A 22,081-nucleotide genomic window follows, 5' to 3' on the forward strand; every position below is an offset into this window, starting at 1 on the left:
TTTTTAGAAAGTGGTTGATTTAATGCTAAGCTATTCTGTATTCTCTTGTTTAGTTTACTTGTTAACCAATAGAATACTGTATGAGATTAGTGATCTGGAAGCAGAGTTTTCATCTGCGCACAGTGAACTGGCCTGTATTAGGATGAAAATCACAACCTAGACCTCTTTAACACTTGATCTAACTAACTTTGCTAACGGGCCCAGACTTAAAAGTCTGTTTACACTGATTTCATTCATGCCCTTGGTAGCTTTCTTCATCTGGGTTGCAAAAGCTGAAACTGTGATGTGCTAGTAGAATCACTAATGTGATACCTCACTTTTTCTGTTTAGAGGCCCCAGATCTAAAGCAGGAGGAGCGACTGCAAGAACTGGAGAGCTGTTCAGGACTGGGTAGCACATCTGATGATACGGATGTCAGGGAGGTCAGTTCCCGCCCCAGCACACCAGGCCTCAGTGTTGTGTCGGGTATGTCTGGCTTGTTTTAAGGAATAAGGATTTGAAGGTGTGTTCCCACCTCCCCATTTATAAAGTTGATAGCAAAGAGATGTATTTTATTTAAGATCTGAGTAATTTCCAGTAAACTTATTACTGTGGGACCTGACATCTATGAGAAGTTAATGTGTGCCGTTATAGAGCCTGTCAAAGTAGTTGACAAATGGTCTGTGTGTGTTCCCTCTATAACTCTATCTGTTCTTGTAACCTCTGCTACTGTATTTAGACATCACATGATAATTCTGATTATGTTGTACAAATCAAGGTAAATATATTTAAGCAATTGTACAATAAAGGATATAATACCAAACAACTCACATGTAAAGAACTGAGATACAAAAAATGTGAGAATGTATACATTTCTCCAAACTTCATATACTTTTTGTGTGGTTATTTTGTTCTTGCTGTTTATTTTTTACCATTTCTTTTTAAAGGCATAAGTGCAACCTCTGAGGATATTCCCAATAAGATTGAAGACCTGCGATCTGAGTGCAGCTCTGATTTTGGGGGTAAAGATTCTGTCACTAGTCCAGACATGGATGAAGTAACTCATGGTAAGAAGGGGAAATGAGAATGACTTTTAGAAATGATCACATCCATGGCTGAAACTGGCAGCCTTTGACACATTGCTGGTGATAGTATCAACTGTTGCAGCACTTCAGGGTGTAGTTTGGCAATATGTGTGTAAGGCCTTAAAATAAGGTTCACATGCTAAATTTGGTTCAGTTAGCCCACTTCAGGAATCAGTCATAAGGAAACAGTTCATGTATGGAGAAAGTCTTATGCACAAAGATGTTCTTCATAATATTTATATTGGCAGAAAATTAGAACCAACCTAAGCACTGAAAAATAGAATGGCTAAGTGAATTTTGATGTAACCACTTATTTGAACTTATACAGCTATTTTTAAAATGCTTTAAAGAATATGAAATAATTTGGAGAAATACCTAGAACATAATACCACTTGGAAATTTTATTTTTAAAGAATTTTATATATAAGATAATAAAATGTTAAAAACCCTATCCTAAAGAAAGCACTGGGAAGAAATACCAGAGTGCTAGTAAGTAGTGGTTTTATATATTGGGCACTGGGTTTGAAGTACTTTTTTTGTTTTGTTTCATTTTTTACATTTTTGTGTATTCTAAACCAAAGTTTTTTATCCTCCACACTATGGACATTTTGGACCAGGTAATTCTTTGTTGTGGGGGCCTGTCCTGTGCATTGTAGGATGTTTAGCAGCCTCTCTGGTCTCTGTCAGAAGCACACCATCACCCTCCCTCTCGTGCAGTGATGAAAACTAAAAATGTCCCCAGACATTGCCAAATGATCCCTTAGGGGGCAAAATAGCCCCAGCTGAGAACCACTGTTCTAAACCAGCCGTTTTCAAGTGTAGTGTCCATGGACCACTGAGGGCCCTTAAGACATCTCTGGGGGCTGGGGAGGTATGAGGTCAAAACTGTTTTCACGGTAATAAAAGGTTATTGTCCCTTCTACCATATTGACGTTGCAAAGGTGGGTAAATTTGCTGAGACCGTAGCATGAAGCAAGGCAATGGCACCAGACCAGACTAGCAGTCACTGTATTCTTCTCTCACAGTTTAAAAAAAAAAAACAAACTTTACTTATGAATGTCTTTGATGAAGTGGTAAAAATTATTTAATGCTATATCTCAACCCTTGAGTACACATCTATCTAATATTGTGAAGGAATAGGAAGTACCCCTAACGCATTTCTGCTGCATTCTGAAATACGATGAAGTGTCTCAAGGAAAAGCACTTATCTGATTGAGTTGAGAGCTAACTAAGTAGCTGCCTTTTTTTCTTGTTTGTTTTTCATGAAATACCATTTTTACTTGAAAGAATGACAAACTGTAGTTATTCATACTTGGATATTTGGCAGGCATTTCTTGAAAATTAACTAAATGAGCCTGTCATTTCAAGGAAAACAACTGACAGGACAGAGTTTGATGCCAATGATAAAATCCAAGCTTACAGTTAAAAATTAGAATTTTGGAAAACTCGTGTCTACCTCCACGAGCTTGACAACTTCCTGCTAGTTAAAAACTTTTCTGGTGAGATGGGTGGTGATATCAAGAATGTCATTTTTTTTGATGTTATATGATGAAATGTGTCAACATTTGGAAGATCTGCATATCTAATTGAACCAGTATTTTCCAGATGATCAATGTATGATGTTACAGAATCACGCTTGGGTAAAAGATCCATTCAAAGTGCAAGACAGACCAATTGAATTTTAATGTAACAGAGTACATTAGAGTGATTTGGTTTCAGATTCCAAATGGTAGCTAATCTTTAAAAAACTTAGCAAGATTTGGTAGAGTATGAAAGAATAATATCCACAGTTTTCTCAAAAGGCTGTTAAAATATTGTCTCTTTTCTACCTGCATATCTTTGTGAGATCAGCTTTTCTTTATATATACTTTAACCAAAACAACATGTGCAACAGATTGAAAGCAGAAGCAGGTATGAGAATCTAGCTGTGTTCTATAAAGTTATACATTGAAGGAACTTGCAAAAATGTAGAAGTATCACTCTTCTGGTTTATTATTTTGGAAAATATAATTATTTTTCATTTAAAAGGGTTATTTGTGTTACCATTTAATAAGTATATTTAAATGAATTAACATAAAATTTTAATATAAAATTTATTAAAAGTTTAAAATTTTTATTTATATATTCTTTTCAGTTTTAATTTCTAATATGGTAATTATCATTAGATATAACCAACATAAGTAAGCTTTTAGGGTCAACAAATTTTAAGAATGTAAAAGTGTCCTAAGACCAAAATTTTGAGAACTGATATTCTAAGCTATCTTTCATAATGATACACTATTTCTAATTTTTTTAAATGAAGGTAATTATAAGACACAGAACAAAAGGAAAATCAAATGGCAAAATAGTACTATTATTCATTATCAAAAAAGAGCTCAGACTCAAAAAGTTTAGAGGAACGGTTTCTTTTATATATTTGTGAGTTTTAGTCTCTGCATATTTTAATATCTCTGATTTTGGTTGTTTATAGACATATGCTTAGAGGAGTCATCTTTTACTCTGTAGTTTTAAAATATTGTACTTTAGAAGTTCAAGTTTGTTTTGTAGTATAATGTAGTATTACTCATTTTTTAAATAAATTTATTTATTAATTAATTTATTTATTGGCTGCGTTGGGTCGTCGTTGCTGCGCGAGGGCTTTCTCTAGTTGCGGCGAGCAGGGGCTACTCTTCGACGCGGTGTGCGGGCTTCTCGTTACGGTAGCTTCTCTTGTTGCGGAACACAGGCTCTAGGCGCGCAGGCTTCAGTACTTGTGGCACGCGGGCTCAGTAGTTGTGGCGCATGGGCTTAGTTGCTCCACAGCGTGTGGGATCTTCCCGGACCAGGGCTCGAACCCTTGTCCCCTGCATTGGTAGGGGGATGCTTAACCACTGCACCACCAGGGAAGTCCCGTATTACTCATTTTTGTTATGAGTTATCTTATAAATTGTCTTTTGCTGAGAGCAATATTAGAATTTCAAATTTTACAACTTTTTATTTATACTCCTTCTGTAGGTAGTATTGCCCCTAGTTTTATAGGTGGAGGGAAGGTGAGATTCAGGGAACTTGTGACATTCTGAAAATTTTGATGATTTACATCTTCTGGCTCTGCTCTTTGCATTAACCATAGTACAGTTTGGCCATTAGAAGTAATAGGCAGTGGATGCTAGACTACTTAAATGTAATTAAAAATCCATGTAAATATGTAGACAAAAACATAAAATGAATTTGAGGTAAGCAGAATATGCTATTTATTAGATCATGTTTTTTCTGATATGCCCCTCAAGTTGTAATTGGTCAAAAAGGAAGACTGTGGAAGAGAACCTTTTTCACAGTGTTGTAACTCCTACTGAGTCATGAGTTCTGACTTGGTCACACAGTTTGCCCATCTCTTTTAGGTGCCCACCAGCTGACCTCTCCTCCTTCTCAGTCAGAGTCTCTCCTTGCCATGTTTGATCCACTGTCTTCACATGAAGGTAAAGTAGTCAAATGAACTTTTTGACTCTTGTTTTATCATGGACAGAAGAACAAAACCAAAACCCTTTGTTCATGCCTTTGTTGGACTTTGTTGTGTCTCAGCTGCAGACTTTTTTTCTGTGTTCCAGGGGCTTCTGCTGTAGTAAGGCCAAAGGTTCACTATGCCAGGCCATCGCATCCACCACCAGATCCCCCAATCCTGGAAGGAGCTGCAGGAGGAAACGAGGCCAGGTTGCCAAACTTCAGTTCCCATGTCTTAACTCCAGCTGAGATGGAGGCATTTAAGCAAAGGCATTCTTACCCTGAGCGATTAGTTCGCAGCAGGAGCTCTGATATAGTGTCTTCTGTCCGGCGACCTATGAGTGACCCCAGCTGGAACCGACGTCCAGGGAATGAAGAGCGAGAACTCCCCCAAGCCGCAGCCATTGGTGCTACTTCTTTGGTGGCTGCACCCCATTCATCATCTTCATCCCCGAGTAAGGACTCCTCAAGAGGAGAGGTATGGGACGCAGGCCTTGTAGAAGAACTTGCTAATTATGGTCAGCTTTAGTGTTCCATCTGCCTAGTTCTCTTGATACCTGAAATAAGTGTGGAATATATAAATCTACGATGAAGGGTGGACAGTAGTCATGATTAAAGGTGATTTGTCAATCCTATATGTCCACGACCGTAACCCATAAAAAGCCTTTACTCTGGTTTTGTAATAATGTATCTTGCATTTTTATAATACTTTTAACTTTCCTCCAAGCAATTTTGTATCTCATTTAAACCTCACAGTTTCCTTCAGAAATGGTTAGAGGAAGTACTTTTTTTCTTTTTTTTCCAGTGCGTTATTATTTTTAATTTTGAAACAATCACAGAGTTACTAAAAAGTTGGAAGTAGATACAAAGAACCTCCCCCGCAACCATGTGAGAGTAAGTTGCCAACCTAATGCTCCAATGCTCCATCACCTATGAATACTTTAGTGTAAGTTTCCTACAAGCAAGCACCTTCCCCTACACATCATAGTACAACCATCAACATCAGGAAATTAAAATGCATACATTAATAATAATGTATCAGCGCTTCCCTGGTGGCACAGTGGTTGAGAGTCCGCCTGCCGCTGCAGGGGACACGGGTTTGTGCCCCGGTCCAGGAGGATTCCACATGCTGTGGAGCGGCTGGGGCTGTGAGCCATGGCCGCTGAGCCTGCGTGTCCGGAGCCTGTGCTCCGCAGCAGGAGGGGCCGCAGCAGTGAGAGGCCTGCGTACCGCAAAAAAAAATTAAATTAAATTTAAAAAAAAATGTATCAATATATTAATGATAATTTTCATACCCCATTCATGTGTCTCCTGTTGTCCCAGTAACATTCTTTATAATGAAAGGATCACATTCAAAATCACATCTTGTATTTAGTTGTTATGTCTTTTTAGGCTTTTTTTCTTTCTTTTTGGCTGCGTTGGGTCTTCGTTGTCGCGCGCAGGCTTTCTCTAGTTGCAGCGAGTGGGGGCTTCTCTTTGTTGTGGAGCACGGGCTCTAGGCGCACAGGCTTCAGTAGTTGTGGCATGCGGCCTCAGTAGTTGTGGCTCGCGGGCCCTAGAGCGCAGGCTCGGTAGTTGTGGCGCATGGGTTTAGTTGCTCTGTGACATGTGGGATCTTCTTGGACCAGGGCTCGAACCCATGTCTCCTGCATTGGCAGGCGGATTCTTAACCACTGCACCACCAGGGAAGTCCCTTTAGTCTCTTTCAGTCTAGGACATTTCCTCAGTTTCTCCTTGACTTTCACGACCTTTATACTCTTTTTAAAAAATTAATTAATTTATTTTTGGCTGCATTGGGTCTTCGTTGCTGTGCGCGGGCTTTCTCTAGTTGTAGTGAGTGGGGGCTACTCTTCATTGTGGTGCACAGGCTTCTCGTTGTGGTGGCTTCTCTTGTCGCGGAGCACGGGTCTAGGCGCGCAGGCTTCAGTAGTTGCAGCATGCAGGCTCAGTCGTTGTGGTGCACGGGCTTAGTTGCTCTGCGGCATGTGGGATCTTCCCGGACCAGGGCTCGAACCTGTGTCCCCTGCATTGGTAGGCGGATTTTTAACCACTGCGCCACCAGGGAAGTCCCTATGCTCTTGAAAGTTACAGGCGTTATTTTCTAGAATGTCCCTCAATTTGGATCTGCTTGATATTTTCTCATGATTAGATTCGGGTTATTCATCTTAGGCAGGAATATCACTAAAGTGACACTGTGTTCATTTCACTGCATGCTACCAGGTAGCACACAATTTAAATTTGTCCCACTACTCTGGTGTTCACTTGGATCATTTGATGAAGGTGTTGTCTGCCAGGCTTCACTACTGTAAGTTACTCTTTTCCTCTTTGTAATTAATAAGTATTTCTGGGAGGAGAGAGGCCGTTGAAAATATGTAAATATCCTGTTCTTTCTCAAATTTTAAATTTATCCACTTATTAATCATATCTATGGTCTCATGATTTTCTATTTTTAGTCAGTGCGTTTGTTACAGCCATTTATTTTGAAGCCTAGTTGTCCCTGATTTGGCCAATGGTCACCCCTTCAAGCTGGCTCCTGTGTTCTTTTGACATTTGGGTATCTTTCTTTGAGTATCTCTCTGCTTTCTGGAACAAAACGTTATAAGCTTGTATTGTATTGTGTCTGCTTTAGTCCTGGAATCAGCCATTTCTCCAAGGAGCCCTTGTTCCTTTTAGTAGAAAATGGTTTTTAGAAATCAGGATCTGGCTATTAGGTGTGCTCTTTGTTGTAGGGGTGTAGCTGCTCCCAGGACCTCTCAGTTGACAGAGCTAGGGAGAGAGTGTGTGTGTGTGTGTACATGCACATTAACATGTGTATTTATTTCTATATCTTTCTTTTTATATGTATAGAACCATTTCCAGTCTAAAAACAATAGAATTCATTTCATCTTCCTTCCATTCCATATTTGCAGTTCCCTTGTCCAGCAGTGAGAAAACTGCTTTCATTATTCTTCATGTATGTACTCATTCGATCAGTCCCCCTGTATGTAATCAATATCCCATCCCCACCACTAAACCCTCCCTGGATGCCGTTCCTCTGCTTAGGTTCTGATATCCCATTCACATGGATGCCCTTAGAGAAGGTATTTTTAGTTCCAGTTTTGTAGATGAAAAAACAGAAATAAAATGATTTATCTAAAGTCACATGATAGGTTAGTACAGGAATTACGGTTCTGCCTTTTGACATGTGTCTTAATAATAACTCATTATAATTGGTGATCAAAACATGAACTTTGAAGTTGGTCAGATCTAGGTTTGAGTCCTGGCTGTGCCCCATATGGTCTGTATAACTTTGGGAAGATGAGGAGATAACCTTCTTTAGCCTCATATTTCTCATCTATAAAAAGGGCTTAATAACAGTATTTATCTCTTAAGGCTACTGTGAAGTTTAAATGAGATAATATATGTCCTCACATTCAGTGTTTGGCACACAGTACATACATAGTTTTATTAATATTACTGCTACCATCTCTACTACCCCTCTAGATTTTATGTGCATTGCATTTATTCATCCCATATGAGTATTTATTGAGTGCCTACTCTATGCTAGACTCTGTATTAAGCTTTTGGTTTACTGACAGTAATGAGATAGTGCCTACCCTCAAGTGATCCATCATAGTCTGGTGCTTGAAAGGTATACATCCCTGTTCCAGAAGTTGCCTGTACAACAATAAGAACAGTTTTGCTTTGAAGAAAAACTAGTGGTTTTTGTATTTCACAGACTAACTAAAATCCTTTTCATAGTAATTTATCCTGCTGTCCAACTCCAAATAAAGCATCAAACTTTTTCTACAGACTGAAGAACGCAAAGATAGCGATGATGAGAAATCAGACAGGAACAGACCTTGGTGGAGAAAGCGTTTTGTTTCTGCCATGCCCAAAGGTAATTTTATAAAATATCAGAATGTGATATCAGCAACGAGAAGTAAAGCCCCAAAATCTCTTTCAGAGAGCCAAAATCTGACCTCCTCCGTGAGGCCTGTGGGGCCTCAGTTTCTTGCTGTTTTGAGGGTATGGAAAATGATCTCACTCAGGTGAATGCCAAGGTACAGCTTTGGAAGTGACAGTTCCTGTTCTTTGCAGGAAGTGGCAGCGGTTTCATAAATGAAAGGCAGGCAGGTCACGGTTGTTTAAATATCATATACCATTGAAGTTAAATATACAGGACTTTTGACATACGTATTGCTAATAATTATTTCAGGAAAAAGGGATGCTTTTAGTAAACAAACATTGAAAATTTATCCTTTACATTCCTGGAATAAACTTAAGCTTCTTATGTTTATGTTCATTGAGAATGATAATACCCTGAATATTAGTGTTTATTCTGGAATGCAGTTGTGTAGAATTGTTTGCTTTTCTTGTGAATAGCCTGACATCATACCAGTAGGTATTGAAATTTGAGTTGGCAAAAGCATCTCTTCCAGGAAGGAGAGATCATGCAGGATTAGAGGGAAGGGCTTCTTCCAAAGGCCTCTTCTTGGCTCTGTGATGCTCAGGAGCCGCGGAGCACCGCTTTCACGCCAGACTCAGCCCACTTTAGGAGGAGAGACTGAGGCTCAGAGCTTTGAATGTGTCGTGTTTTGAGCAGAGGTTAAGAGGCAGTGGTTTTGATTCAGTCCCAAGAGATTCCTGTTAAATCATTCTTCCTGTGGCAGATGACCCCAAAGCAGATTCTGGAAGCTTCTTTAAGCACCTTCAATGCTATTTTAAGAATGATTATCAGTTGACACTCGGGATTTCTTAGCTTTTAAACTTTTCACCTTCCTTCCACTTAGAAATGTTGGCACACCAGTTAACTCCAGAATGACTGCTGTCTTCCGAGTAGTGCAGTATGTTATATGTCACACTACTGACTTTATTTAATTTCCAGCTCCTATACCATTTAGAAAGAAAGAAAAACAAGAAAAAGACAAAGATGATCTGGGGCCTGACAGATTCTCAACACTCACAGGTTTGTAGACCCATGGACTTCCTGGCTCCTTCATTCCCAGAGCACATATTTCATAACACTTTTTCTTGGGTGCCATAAGCGTTGCCTTCTTAGAAGAGTGTGTCTGTGTGTGTACAGTGGGGAGTATGTTCTTCATAGCTCTGTGGTTTCCAGTTGGCGGCCACAGTGAATCTCAGTGCGCTCTTCCTGCAGACCGCCACCACCATCATCATCCTCATTACCATAACTTCCGTGTATGATGAGGCCCCTGATCCTGAGCCTCTAGGCCTACCCTAGAACCCGACATTTTAGTGGGATGATGACACACAGTGCCTTTTAGGAAAGTGCGGTGATGGTTTTAGTGCTATGCATGCCGTATCTTTGGATCATTGACTGAACAGTTTTCTTTAACGTTGATCGTAGAATTCTAAATTTATTTCCATCTATAGTTCTTGATTATTCAGGATCATTGTGAAATTCTATTTTACCTAATCATTTCCTTTTTTCGTGATAAGTGTTCAAACAATATCGTAAATTTATAAACTTTACCAATTTTTTACAGCTTGAATCATTTTAACATTGCTATCTGACCCAAGGAAAATACAACTAGGGATTGGGTTCTTACCTCATTCAGCATTTGTATTTTTGCAGCTTCTTTTTGGCATATTATGAATGAACACCCTAAAAGGAAAAAGTATGAGAGGCAGTGTTGATGACCCAACCTTGAGTCTGATAGCTGTATACTGTCTCCAGTGACTGAAGAACGTCTAGAGGGAAATTAATTTCTCACCTCTCTTTTTCTTGTCTTGATTTTAAATTATGTTATCCTACGAAGGTAAAATGAAGACTTTTATTTAAAAATGGGATAGGTTTCAAAAGAACATCCTCCTCAAAGAGCTCAGTGTAGTACAGGTAGAATCCCATTTCAGTGCATAGTTATTGTCATGTCTAGTTCTAAAATAAATGTAGACGTTTCCATGTCCTAGTGTACATCCCTGTTTATTGGATGAGGTGACTTGCCTGGAATAAAGGGTTTTAAGCAGCAGGAGCTGTGCTTTGAGGCCAGGTTCCCTGCTGAAAGCAGTCAAACCTATCTCAATCAGTCAACAAATGCTTGTTGAACATCTGACTCATGCCAGGCACTGTGCTAAGTGTGGTAGGTGTTCAGTCAAATCACACATGACTCTTGTTCTTTAGGGACTTACAGCCTTATTGAGAAGCAGTGGAAAGGCATCCTTTCGGCAAGATTTTTATGTTTTCTTACCATGCTCCTGGCTTTAGAACACCACCACCATTCACAGAGTAGAATGCTCTTAATAAAATCTCAGGTTTTCAAAATGTTGAATTAGTAACTTTGGAGAAGTTATAAATTATTTTTTTACTCGTGTCTTTAGGCAATACATTTTTCTTAGTCCTTGGTGCCTAAACTGTAAGCTAGGTAGAGTAAGTTTTTTTCCATAAAATATTTCGTTTTGTTTGTGTTTGATTCAAGCAGTTTAGCTTCCCTACTGGTGCAGAAATTTCTACCCACTCCTAATTAATGACCCAAAGAAAAGTATCATTAAGTCAATTTTTTTAAATGTTATGAGAGGGAATTTCTTAACAGTCTGTCCATAATCTCGCCGCCTTAATTTTCTTTTTTCCATGTTCTCTCCCAATCTTTCCTTATCTATACATGGCTTTTCATGATGAAATCAGAGTGTGTATGTAACTTTGTATTCTTTTACCACATGTTATTTCATAAACCCTGTCCCAATTTCTGCTTGACATAGTTGGTTTTTTAATAATTTTTATTGGCTCTGAGATCATCTGTCATTATTTTATTGCGGTGTGAACATTCTCTTGCTTTTTCGATATTTAAATTGTATCCATTTTTTTTTTACTATGAAAATACTGCTCACAGCTTTGTATATATAGCATTTTTTGTCTATTTTAATTGTCCTCAGATAAAAATTTTAAGAACGGTGTTACAGAAATAAAAGTTATAAGCAACGTTATTGCTTTCACTATGTTTAACCAGTTTTTAGAGCCCTCAACAGCACTCAAAACCAATAGCAAAAAAAAGATTTTGTAATGATAAAGGTTTTATCAGTTTACATTTTGAAGAAGATCAGATTTTATTAGGACTCTATTATCATGCATTCAAACATCATTGTAGCAGAAAGATTATATTATTTTGGAAATCGTTTCTCCCTACAGTTACCACAATTTTACGGAGACATGAACACTAAATATTTTTTTCATGGAAACAAAAGAAGAGCCTATGAGCATACTACTTAACCTCTTTCTACCTTGATTTCTTCTTCTTAAAAACGGGGGTGATAGTAGTACCTCCATGTAGGGTTGTTGCGATGATTAATTGAGATCATTCATATAAGGTGTTTAGCACAGTTCCTGGCACGTGGTACATGCTCAATAAATGTTAGCTGCTGTTAATATTAGCTGCTATTAACACGTACACGTATATAAATTCTAGTGATTTTTATCTGTTTTAAGACTTTTTAACAAATGGGATTCTACCAGAATGTAGACATTACCTGCTTGGCCTAGATCTGTCTCAGGAGTTTGCATTTCACTATGGAACTATATTTTGTCCCATAGATCTGTAGCACTTCTTTGCTTTGTTAACTGTTAATTAGTGACTCTGCCATCTGACTCCAAGAAAACATTTTGATGTGCTGATTTTGCTGACCGGATAGTGGGCCAGTCGGTAACCAGTGCTGCACCTGTGATTGTGATAAGCTTTTTCTCTGTGCACCCCAGGTACAATTCCAGCACTCCCCAACAGTGTCTAGATTCTCTAGGAGTGCCTCTGACACCATTGCACGCACAGAAGTGCTCTAAATCCAGCAGCTGTACTGTCATAGTGAGATTTAGTAAGATAGAATATGAATATCTGAAGTTTCCAAATGTGGTGTAGTGAGAGAAGGAAGAGTGGAGGAAGACATTTTAAAAGTATTATTTAAAAGGCTTTAATTTGAATTTGGAGTACTTTTTTTCCTCCTTCAGCATAGAGATGTCTGAATAAATGAAGTCTACATATAAAAGTGCAGTGTTGGAAGTTCTGGTAGCATGAATTGATAATAACAGTGATTTGAGTGTAAACACTTTAGAAACCCATCATCCATTCAGTCTGCACTGAACTTTTTGACACTGTCATGCAGAATTCTGACAATGATGAGAAAGTGGAGTAATCCTCCCAATTTCGTGCTTTGGCAAGGCTCTCAGACCTAGAAATGGGATGAGTAGGCAGCTGCATGGTGCCTCTTATAACATTGAGATATGTGCTCTTTTTAAGTCTTACCTCCTAATCCGCCTTTGGGATTATGCTACTGGTGTCGTACTAACATCAGAGTGGGTGAAAACCAAGGGGAGCTAATTCTCTCCCTCTCCTTTCCCCTTCAGATGACCCGAGCCCTAGACTCAGTGCACAAACTCAGGTTGCTGAGGATATTCTGGACAAATACAGGAATGCCATTAAACGAACCAGTCCCAGTGAAGGAGCACTGGCAAACTACGAAAGTGCAGGTGATAATCATGATAAAGAATGGAATAGTAACCTTCGTATCACAGTGATAAAGGTGGTCCGAATTAAAAGTAACCTTGTAATAACTACTTTTGAACAGTTATCAGAAAAATATGGTACAATTCCCAAGATAAATTAGAGTATCTCTGGAAGAATCTCTGATAAACTGATAACGTGAGTTGACTCGGGGTGGGGGGACTCATAGGGAGCCTGAGAGGAGAACTTCCTACATTTTTTTTTTAATTTATATTTATTTTGTTTGTGCCGGATCTTAGTCACGGCACAAGGGATCTTTGTTGCAGCAGGTGGACTTCTTAGATGCGGCATACGGCCTCTTAGTTGCAGCATGCGGGATCTAGTTCCCCAACCAGGGATCGAATCTGGCCTCCCGGAGTCTTACCCACCGGACGACCAGGGAAGTCCCATCCTACACCTTTTTTTTTTGTTTTTGAAAAGTTTTAAAATAACAAAGAAGTTGAAGGAATAGTACAGTGAAGGTCTATATTCCATCTACCTAGACTTATCAATTGTTGACATTTTGCCACATTTTCTATATATATTTTTTCCTGAGGCATTTGAAACTATCTCCTAAGAATAAAGATATTTTTTCTACGTAGACACAGTATCTTTATTACACTAAGGAACTTTTATTTCTTTTGATTTTATACATGCATGTATTAACTAAATTGATTCATTAAAAACATAAAAACAACTGTGGGAACCACAGGTCTGTCCTGGCTGCATTTGTGAGTTCGTATCCAGCTCATTCTCAGGCAGTGGGAGCAGCCCTGGTAATGAGGACCGGAGACCTCAGTGCAGCCTGGCCAAGGGGTTCACAGCCAGCTGTTTTCTGACTGGGCAGGATTCCATGTCTGTAAAATGAGGGTGTTATGTGAAATGATTTTTTTTTTTTTTTTTTTTTGCGGTACGCGGGCCTCTCACTGTTGTGGCCTCTCCTGTTGCGGAGCACAGCCTCCGGACGTGCAGGCTTAGCGGCCACGGCTCATGGGCCCAGCCGCTCCGCAACATGTGGGATCCTCCCGGACCGGGGCATGAACCTGTGTCCCCTGCATCGGCAGGCAGACTCTCAACCACTGCGCCACCAGGGAAGCCCTGAAATGATTTTTGAGGCCCCTTTTAGTTCTGTGGTTCAGTGATCGTGATTACAGAGTATTATCCGTATTAAGTTAATAAAGACTTTCATTGTTTTAGATTAGGATTCAGATAAGAAGTAAAACTATTTTCAACAACTGCTCTCTTGATATATTACCATTGCTATCAATAATTTAGTTAAGTGTTTGAAGTTCCTTTTTTCTTTTTTCTTTCAAAGAACTCTTGTTGGAAGGCACAAGTTAATTTATTGTTGAGTTGTTCTGAATATCTACCAGTGCCAGAATGTTCCAGATTAACCTGCTTATCCTTTTGGGGGGCTGGGTTTTGTTTAGAAGTTATGGGTGACGGTGAAAGTGCGCACGATTCGCCTCGTGACGAAACCCTGCAAAACATCTCAGCTGACGATCTCCCGGATTCCGCGAGCCAAGCCGCCCACCCTCAGGATTCAGCTTTCTCTTACAGGTATTTCTTTTATAGGATTTAGGACCTTTGGGTTTGAACTTTTCATCACCATTGCAGTCACTTCAAGTCAGGTGTTTCATTGAGTCACTTAATAAGTGTGTAAAGCAGAGAGATAAGAATGAAATACTATTCACTGAGAAGACTTTGCTTCCCTTGTGGATGTCATACATCAAAGGCTTTAATTCAGGGATTGAAAACAAAAACAAGAAAACCTCATATGCTCACAGGGGCCACATAAGTAATTTATTTTATTTATTTATTTATTTATGGCTGCGTTGGGTCTTTGTTGCTGCGCGTGTGCTTTCTCTAGTTACGGCGAGCGGGGGCTACTCTTCGTTGCGGTGCATGGGCTTCTCATTGCGGTGGCTTCTCGTTGCAGAACACGGGCTCTAGGCACACGGGCTTCAAGTAGTTGTGGCATGTGGGCTTCAGTAGTTGTGGCTCGAGGGCTCTAGAGTGCAGGCTCAGTAGTTGTGGCACGTGGGCTTAGTTGCTCCACAGCATGTGGGATCTTCCCGGACCAGGGCTTGAACCCGTGTCTCCTGCATTGGCAGGCGGATTCTTAACCGCTGTGCCACCAGGGAAGCCCCACATGAGTAATTTAAATGGAACAGTGGCAGTGCCTGTGCCTGTGCAGAATTCCCAGCTCTGTGTGTGAGAGGTGCTAGGGCAGGACTGAAGTAGAAGGAGGGTCCGCTGCAGAGTTGTTGAATGACCCACTGTCCCCAGTGAGCCTCCCAGTTTGTCATTCTCCTCATTACCTGTGCAGGTCTCTCCATTTCTAACAGGGCTTGAGAAAGAAAATGACTTTAGGAACCTGAAAAATTTGCTTTCGTTTCACAGGGAACCTGTGTTTTTCCAGACACGGATTATCACTTTTAAAGCACTAATCATCCGTCCATCTCTTTGTTTTTATCTATGACTTTGCCTCTGTCTTTCTTTCTCTGTTTTTAAACTTTTTATTTTAGAAATATTCAAGTATGTACAAAAATGGAAGAGTACAGTGATGTGCCTGTTAGCCAGATATAACAGTTACTAATACGTGGCCCATATTGTTTCATGTTTACCTCCTCCCCCAATTAATTTAAAGCAGACTCTAAGCAGCATATCATTTTATTTTATTTATTTACTTTTATTGAGATATAGTTGATATATAATATTATATAAGTTTCAGGGGTACAACACAGTGATTCACAATTTTTAAAGATTTAAATTTTTATTTTCCAGCCATGACTTTACTGTTATATAGATTCGGAGTCTCTGAAAAGTAGGCAAATATTACATTTGTTTGGGTTGATTTGTAAGTTACTCGTTTTAGAGGAAGCAAACCAATAAGGAAGGACTCAGAACTAGTCAGATGAGGTGGACAAGTGATAATCCCGCAGGAGGAGCAAACTCTGGCTTGTTCTCGGAGGTGTTTCGACTCCTTTTTTTGGATGGCAGCCTTGGACGCTTTGAAGAAGCTCTGGTCCACGCCCTACATTCCCCTCCCAGTATGAAGGGCTGCCCTGCTGTGGAGGGTGACGCCTTACTGAAGGGTGCTCTGCCTGGTGGTGGCAGGTGGTTCAGTGGCGGAAGCTGAAAAGAAGCAGGTTTTGGCTCAACACAAAGTTTCAAGCAGCAAGGCAACAGATAGGGCTTCTTGTCGGGAGTCAGCTTGTCTTGTGGCAGGATCAACATTCCTCAAGAGATGTGGTAGAAGGCTTCCTAAATGTGGGTGGTGAGATGGATCTGATGACGTCTGCTGACTCCCTCCCAGCCTGGGCGTAATCCAGCCTTGACTCTCCTCGTAGTGCTTAGCATAGAACTCAGCGTATGTTAGAAGGTCAAAAAGGATTTGTTTGATTCTGGTGACTTTACCGAATGGTCCTTGCCCAGAGCACTTTTGCAGCCTTGCTTCTCAGGTAACTAGAAAGCCCACTCCTTAAGTGAGGTGTCAGTAAGTTGAAAATTATCTTTTATTTATGACCACTTGAAACATTTGAGTCCTGACGTGGTAGCCTATTGATTTGTATATTAAATATGATAATAGTTCATAAAATATGACCATATGTGAACAAAGAAATTAATGTATCTTCAACTCATTCTTCAGAGATGCAAAAAAGAAACTGAGGCTCGCTCTTTGTTCTGCGGATTCTGTTGCTTTCCCAGTGCTAACCCATTCAACAAGGAATGGTTTACCAGACCATACAGACCCAGAAGGTAAGTTGCTGCCTGATAGCTTATTTTTTCCTATATTTATACGTTGAACCATATGAATTGCCAGTATTCAACTGTATTTAAACTATACAGCAGGGCTTCCCTGGTGGCTCAGTGGTTAGGAATCTGCCTGCCAATGCAGGGGACACGGGTTCAAGCCCTGGTCCGGGAAGATCCCTCATGCCGCGGAGCAACTAAGCCCGTGTGCCACAACTACTGAGCCTGCGCTCTAGAGCCCCCGAGCCACAACTACTGAGTCCGTGAGCCACAACTACTGAAGCCCACACACCTAGAGCCCATGCTCCGCAACAAGAGAAGCCACCACAATGAGAAGCCCTAGCACCGCAATGAAGAGTAACCCCTGCTCACCACAACTAGATAGAGCCCGCACGCAGCAACGAAGACCCAACAGTCAAAAATAAATAAATAAAATAATAAATTTATTAAAAAAATAAAAATAAAAAAATAAACTCTACAGCAGTTCTGTACAGTTCAATGTAATACATTTATATTAGCTATCAGTTAAGGGCACTTTGATTATTGATGGCTCATTAAAATGTTCTCTGATTGATACTGCTTAGTTCTACTGATACAAGCGTAATTGACATCCCAAAGGCTGAGGGATGACCTTCAGCTTATGAAAAGCCTGTGGAAATTCTCAACAATAACAGAATTTTTATTTTTTTATTTAGACAATGAAATTGTCTGCTTCCTAAAAGTTCAAATAGCAGAAGCAATTAATTTACAAGATAAAAACTTAATGGCTCAACTTCAAGAAACAATGCGTTGTGTGTGCCGCTTTGATAACAGGACTTGTAGGAAACTACTGGCTTCTATCGCCGAGGACTATAGGTAATTATACCCCACATGTTTCACTTATACACCTCTTTTCAGCTGCAGGTATTTTCTTCTCGGTCCTTATTTCGGAAATGAATCTAGGCTCAGCACAAAGTGCTTGGCTATGTTTACCTGGATGTAGATTTCCAAGGACTACATTTGGATATTTAGTCTGGAAATGTAGTTATAAATGAGCAGCTCTTCCTAACACAGAGTGCAGTTTACTTCAGCTTTGCCCCACCTTTAGCGGAGGGGACACCAGGATAACTAGGATATCATTTCCCTGTTTTAGAGGGATAGAAAAGACTGCTTCCTTGGACCAGGGAAGCAGGTGTAGGTCTTGGAATCACTGCCCTTTGTCTGTTGCCCGTCCCTTGCTGACATTAAAATGTAGTTGAGAAGCTTAGGAAGTAAAGAGACTTAGGGAATGGGTGCTCTAATGATTGCTACGTTTAGACTATAAGCAAATAATTAGTGGTATGTTTAATGATCTAGCAGTATATTAACCTGTATTTTGTTGTCATTTTAGTCATTGTAGCAGTCAACTTCTGTTAAGTATGAGGTTCTACCAGCATGGAGACTGCTCCAAAATAGCAGACCAACGATGCAAAGGGACTTAGCGATGTTTAGGGAATTAAGGGGCTAAGTGTTCAGCCCAGTAGATGATGTTCTTGACACACATGCAGAAGAGTTCTGTTTCTTTCTTTTTTTAATTGTAGTTGATTTACAATGTTATATTAGTTTCAGGTGTACAACATAGTGATTCGCTTTTTTTTACAGATTATACTCCATTTAAAGTTGTTATAAAACATTGGTTCTATTCCCTGTGCTGTACATTACATCCTTGCATCTGGTTCTGTTTCTTGATCTGGAGCATAATTAGTCCTCAGGATGGTTGTCTGCAGCCTGACATGCTAATTTGTAAAACCAAAGTCTTTGGAGTAGTTTTTTCATTTAAGGAAAAATCAGGACTCTTAGTCTCCAAAGAAAGTGTGCACCGTGTATGTCTGATGTCCTGCAGAGCATATTTCCTTTTAGGAAAAGGGCCCCCTATATTGCTTACCTCACTCGTTGTCGACAAGGACTGCAGACCACGCAGGCTCACTTGGAAAGGCTACTGCAAAGGGTTTTGCGGGACAAAGAGGTGGCCAATCGATACTTCACCACTGTCTGTGTGAGGTTGCTGCTTGAGAGCAAAGAAAAGAAGATCAGGGAATTCATTCAAGGTAACTAGAGACCTTTAGGTTAAGCTGTATGTTATTGGGAAGATTTGGGAATTTTTCTTTTGCTGCTTTTTTTGAGTACCTACCTGTCTAAGAGAAGTTCCTTAAATTTGCAATTATTTCTTAGTTATTAAACCTTGATGTCAAACCAATAAATTCCATGTTTATCCTGGATTGAATATCTATAGTTTATTAAAAAGTTGGGAGAGGGCTTCCCTGGTGGCGCAGTGGTTGAGAGTCTGCCTGCCGATGCAGGGGACACGGGCTTGTGCCCCGGTCCGGGAAGATCCCACATGCCGCAGAGCGGCTGGGCCCGTGAGCCACGGCCACTGAGCCTGCGCGTCCGGAGGCTGTGCTCCACAACGGGAGAGGCCACAACAGTGAGAGGCCCGCGTACCGCAAAAAAAAAAAAAGAATTCTAATAATTTCGTATTTGAAATTATTCAAATACTGTATTTTAAAAATTATTATTTTGCATTGGAGACTTTCAGAAACTCACAGCAGCTGATGATAAAACTGCTCAGGTGGAAGATTTTCTGCAGTTCCTGTATGGCGCCATGGCCCAGGATGTCATATGGCAGAATGCGAGTGAGGAGCAGCTTCAGGATGCCCAGCTCGCCATTGAGCGAAGTGTGATGAATCGGATCTTCAAACTTGCCTTCTACCCTAATCAGGACGGGGACATACTCCGTGACCAGTGAGTGCTTCTAAGTGTAACGGCCTGTGTTGGACTAAGTAGCAATATACCAGCCAACCCCATTATTTTAGACAAGCTATACGTGAGACTTAGTGTCTGAGTAGTGAAGGAAAAAATACATGTTACCTTTTTTCACCTATCAGAGTTACCAGAAAGAATGAAAATACTCTGTTTTCAGAGATGTGGGGAATCAGGCTGGAGGGTGTATAAATTGGTACGGCCTTTGTGGAAGGCACTGCTGTTTACTCTGTCTCAGCTGTTCTTCCCTTCTTTCTTCTCCCTACTCTTATCCTTCAGATCTTCACTCAGACATCACTTCCTCGGGGAAACGTTTCCTGGCCTTTCTGACTAGGTTAAACGCCCTGTCAGCCCTCCCTCAGGCCTGGATACCTTCCTTTAGCACCTGCCACAGTTGCGGTTTTACATCTGTTGGAGGCATGGTTTCTCAAGCTGGCACTACTGACATTTGGGGCCAGATAATTCTTTGGAGTGGGAGGCTGTCCTGTGCATTGTAGGACATTTATCAGCATCCCTGGCCTCTACATGCTACAGGCCAGTAGTACCCTGCCAGGCGTGAGAACCAAGGGTGTCTCCAGACATTGCCAGATGTCCCTTGGAGGCAGAATCGCCCCTGTTCCTGGCCACTGGTTTGTGTGATCGATTGATGAATGCCTGTATCCCCCACTGGATTGTTCCCTTTGTGAGAGCAGCAGCATAGTGCTTTTATTCATCACTCCATCAGGGCATCCAGCACAGTGCGTGACTTCTATTATACTATATGCTTATTATTTGTTTGGAATGAAAAGTTATATATTTGAAAATCAGAATATCTGGAATTGTATGGTATATGAATTATATCTCAATAAAGCCTATTCTTAAAAGTAAACCTAAAAAAATTAATCTTGAAAAAAAAATCTGGAATGATAACAGTGGTTATTTTGGGGTAATGAGGCTATGGATGACTTAGCTTTTTTTTTTCCTCTTCTGCATTTTCTTGACCACCGCTTTATGATGCTGTTTCTGCCCCAAGCATGTTGAGATGGCCACCGTGCCCCCCAGCAGTGACATGGGCTCTCTCTGTGGGCGACTCTCAAGGGCCCATGTAATAGGGTGGGGCATTGGTTGTTTCCATAAGATTTTTTTTTTCATGGAAATTTTACAATATTGTATGTACATTTGAGAAAGTTCACTTTCCTGTGGGTGGGTTAGGCTTATTCCAACCTGCCTCTCTCGCTTGTTCATAGTCTCAGAGGCTTTTTACCCCTCCCCAAGTTTCTGTGTGGAATTTGCCAAATGGGCCCTGTTTTCTTTCCAGAGCACCAGTTTTTGGCTTCCACAGTGGGATGAGGAATGGGGACATTCAAACTGTACTTACTGCAAAGAGCACCTTTGAAGCAGGTTCTTCCTACCCTCTCTTGCGTGGTGTTTCTGTGGGTTTGTAGAGTGGAGAGTTAATCCTGTTCTGGAAAGAACACTCGAAGTCAGGAAAGCTGGGTTTAGTCTCTGCTCCTAACCACTGTGTGGCCTTAGGCAAATCCTTCTCCTTTTTTTTTTTTTTGCGGTACGCGGGCCTCTCCCACCGCGGAGCACAGGCTCTGGTCACACAGGCTCAGCGGCCATGGCTCACGGGCCCAGCCGCCCCGCGGCACGTGGGATCCTCCCGGACCGGGGCACGAACCCGCATCCGCCGCATCAGCAGGCGGACTCCCAACCACTGCGCCACCAGGGAAGCCCCCTTCTCCTTTTTAAGCCTAGTTATTGTCATCTCTGAAATGAGAGGTGGAGTGTCCTCAGAGTCCCTTGTCTAAGCATCTCTGATCTTTGGTTTCTGACCCCTGATCCCTCTACTTCCTCTTGGCCTATTTACCAATTAGTTGTCCAGTTAGCTTCTAGACTAAGGGCTCCTCTGCTTTCTCCCTTGGAATGCTGTCCTAGTCCAGGAAAGGAGGGCTTCTCTACTCTTCTCCCTGCATCCCCCTGGCTTACTCAGCATTTCTAAGCAGATCCTAAATAGGAGATTTTTTTTTTTGACAAGACAGAGTACTTACAGCTAAGAGATAGTCTCAACTGTATTTGTAATCTGTATCTAGAAGTAAGTTTAAAACGTTTTAAATGTTTTGAAAAACATCAATTATGACTATCGGTGTACCTTATTTTCTGAAATATATATTTACTTATGTATTTTTTGGGGTTTTCAGAGTTCTTCATGAACATATTCAGAGATTGTCTAAAGTAGTGACTGCAAATCACAGAGCTCTTCAGATACCAGAGGTAATACAGGTTTATATAGTGTGGGTGGTATTATTTAATTAAAAATTGCTTGGTATACCATGTGCATGTTACCAGTTTTTCAAGGAAGCAGAATGTAATAAGTTGTACAACACCACTTGCACTAGATGCAATTTGGTCTAACTGTAAAGTTCTCAAAGGTCCTTCCACGGATTAAAATTCCCTGGCATGGGAAGGGACCTTAGTAGTGGAGAGGAGGGAGGGCCAGCATGGAGGAGGCCCTGCCCTGACGCCAGCCCCTGCAGACGGGTCTTCCTGTCCATAGCT

General features: G+C 40.7%; 1 protein-coding gene across 7 annotated transcripts in view; it reads left to right on the plus strand.

Moving 5' to 3' along the window:
- GAPVD1 (GTPase activating protein and VPS9 domains 1) overlaps positions 1 to 22,081 on the plus strand; it is a 73,102-nt gene that overhangs the window by 44,479 nt on the left and 6,542 nt on the right. For 3 of the 7 annotated variants that reach the window (XM_079925841.1, XM_079925843.1, XM_079925842.1), the window contains 13 exons: positions 331 to 465; positions 927 to 1,046; positions 4,442 to 4,519; positions 4,649 to 5,019; positions 8,334 to 8,421; positions 9,409 to 9,489; positions 12,874 to 12,996; positions 14,440 to 14,569; positions 16,662 to 16,771; positions 17,461 to 17,620; positions 18,644 to 18,831; positions 19,312 to 19,525; positions 21,724 to 21,796. In XM_079925841.1, coding sequence (XP_079781967.1) covers positions 331 to 465; positions 927 to 1,046; positions 4,442 to 4,519; positions 4,649 to 5,019; positions 8,334 to 8,421; positions 9,409 to 9,489; positions 12,874 to 12,996; positions 14,440 to 14,569; positions 16,662 to 16,771; positions 17,461 to 17,620; positions 18,644 to 18,831; positions 19,312 to 19,525; positions 21,724 to 21,796 — 1,871 coding nt within the window. Of the gene's footprint in view, positions 1 to 330; positions 466 to 926; positions 1,049 to 4,441; positions 4,520 to 4,648; positions 5,020 to 5,346; positions 5,448 to 8,333; positions 8,422 to 9,408; positions 9,490 to 12,873; positions 12,997 to 14,439; positions 14,570 to 16,661; positions 16,772 to 17,460; positions 17,621 to 18,643; positions 18,832 to 19,311; positions 19,526 to 21,723; positions 21,797 to 22,081 lie in introns of those variants that run through there. The other 4 variants (XM_079925844.1, XM_079925845.1, XM_079925846.1 and 1 more) reach the window with 3 other exon arrangements.

Source organism: Stenella coeruleoalba, assembly GCF_951394435.1.
Source record: "Stenella coeruleoalba genome assembly, chromosome: 7".
In the NCBI taxonomy this organism is placed as follows: Eukaryota; Metazoa; Chordata; class Mammalia; order Artiodactyla; family Delphinidae; genus Stenella; species Stenella coeruleoalba.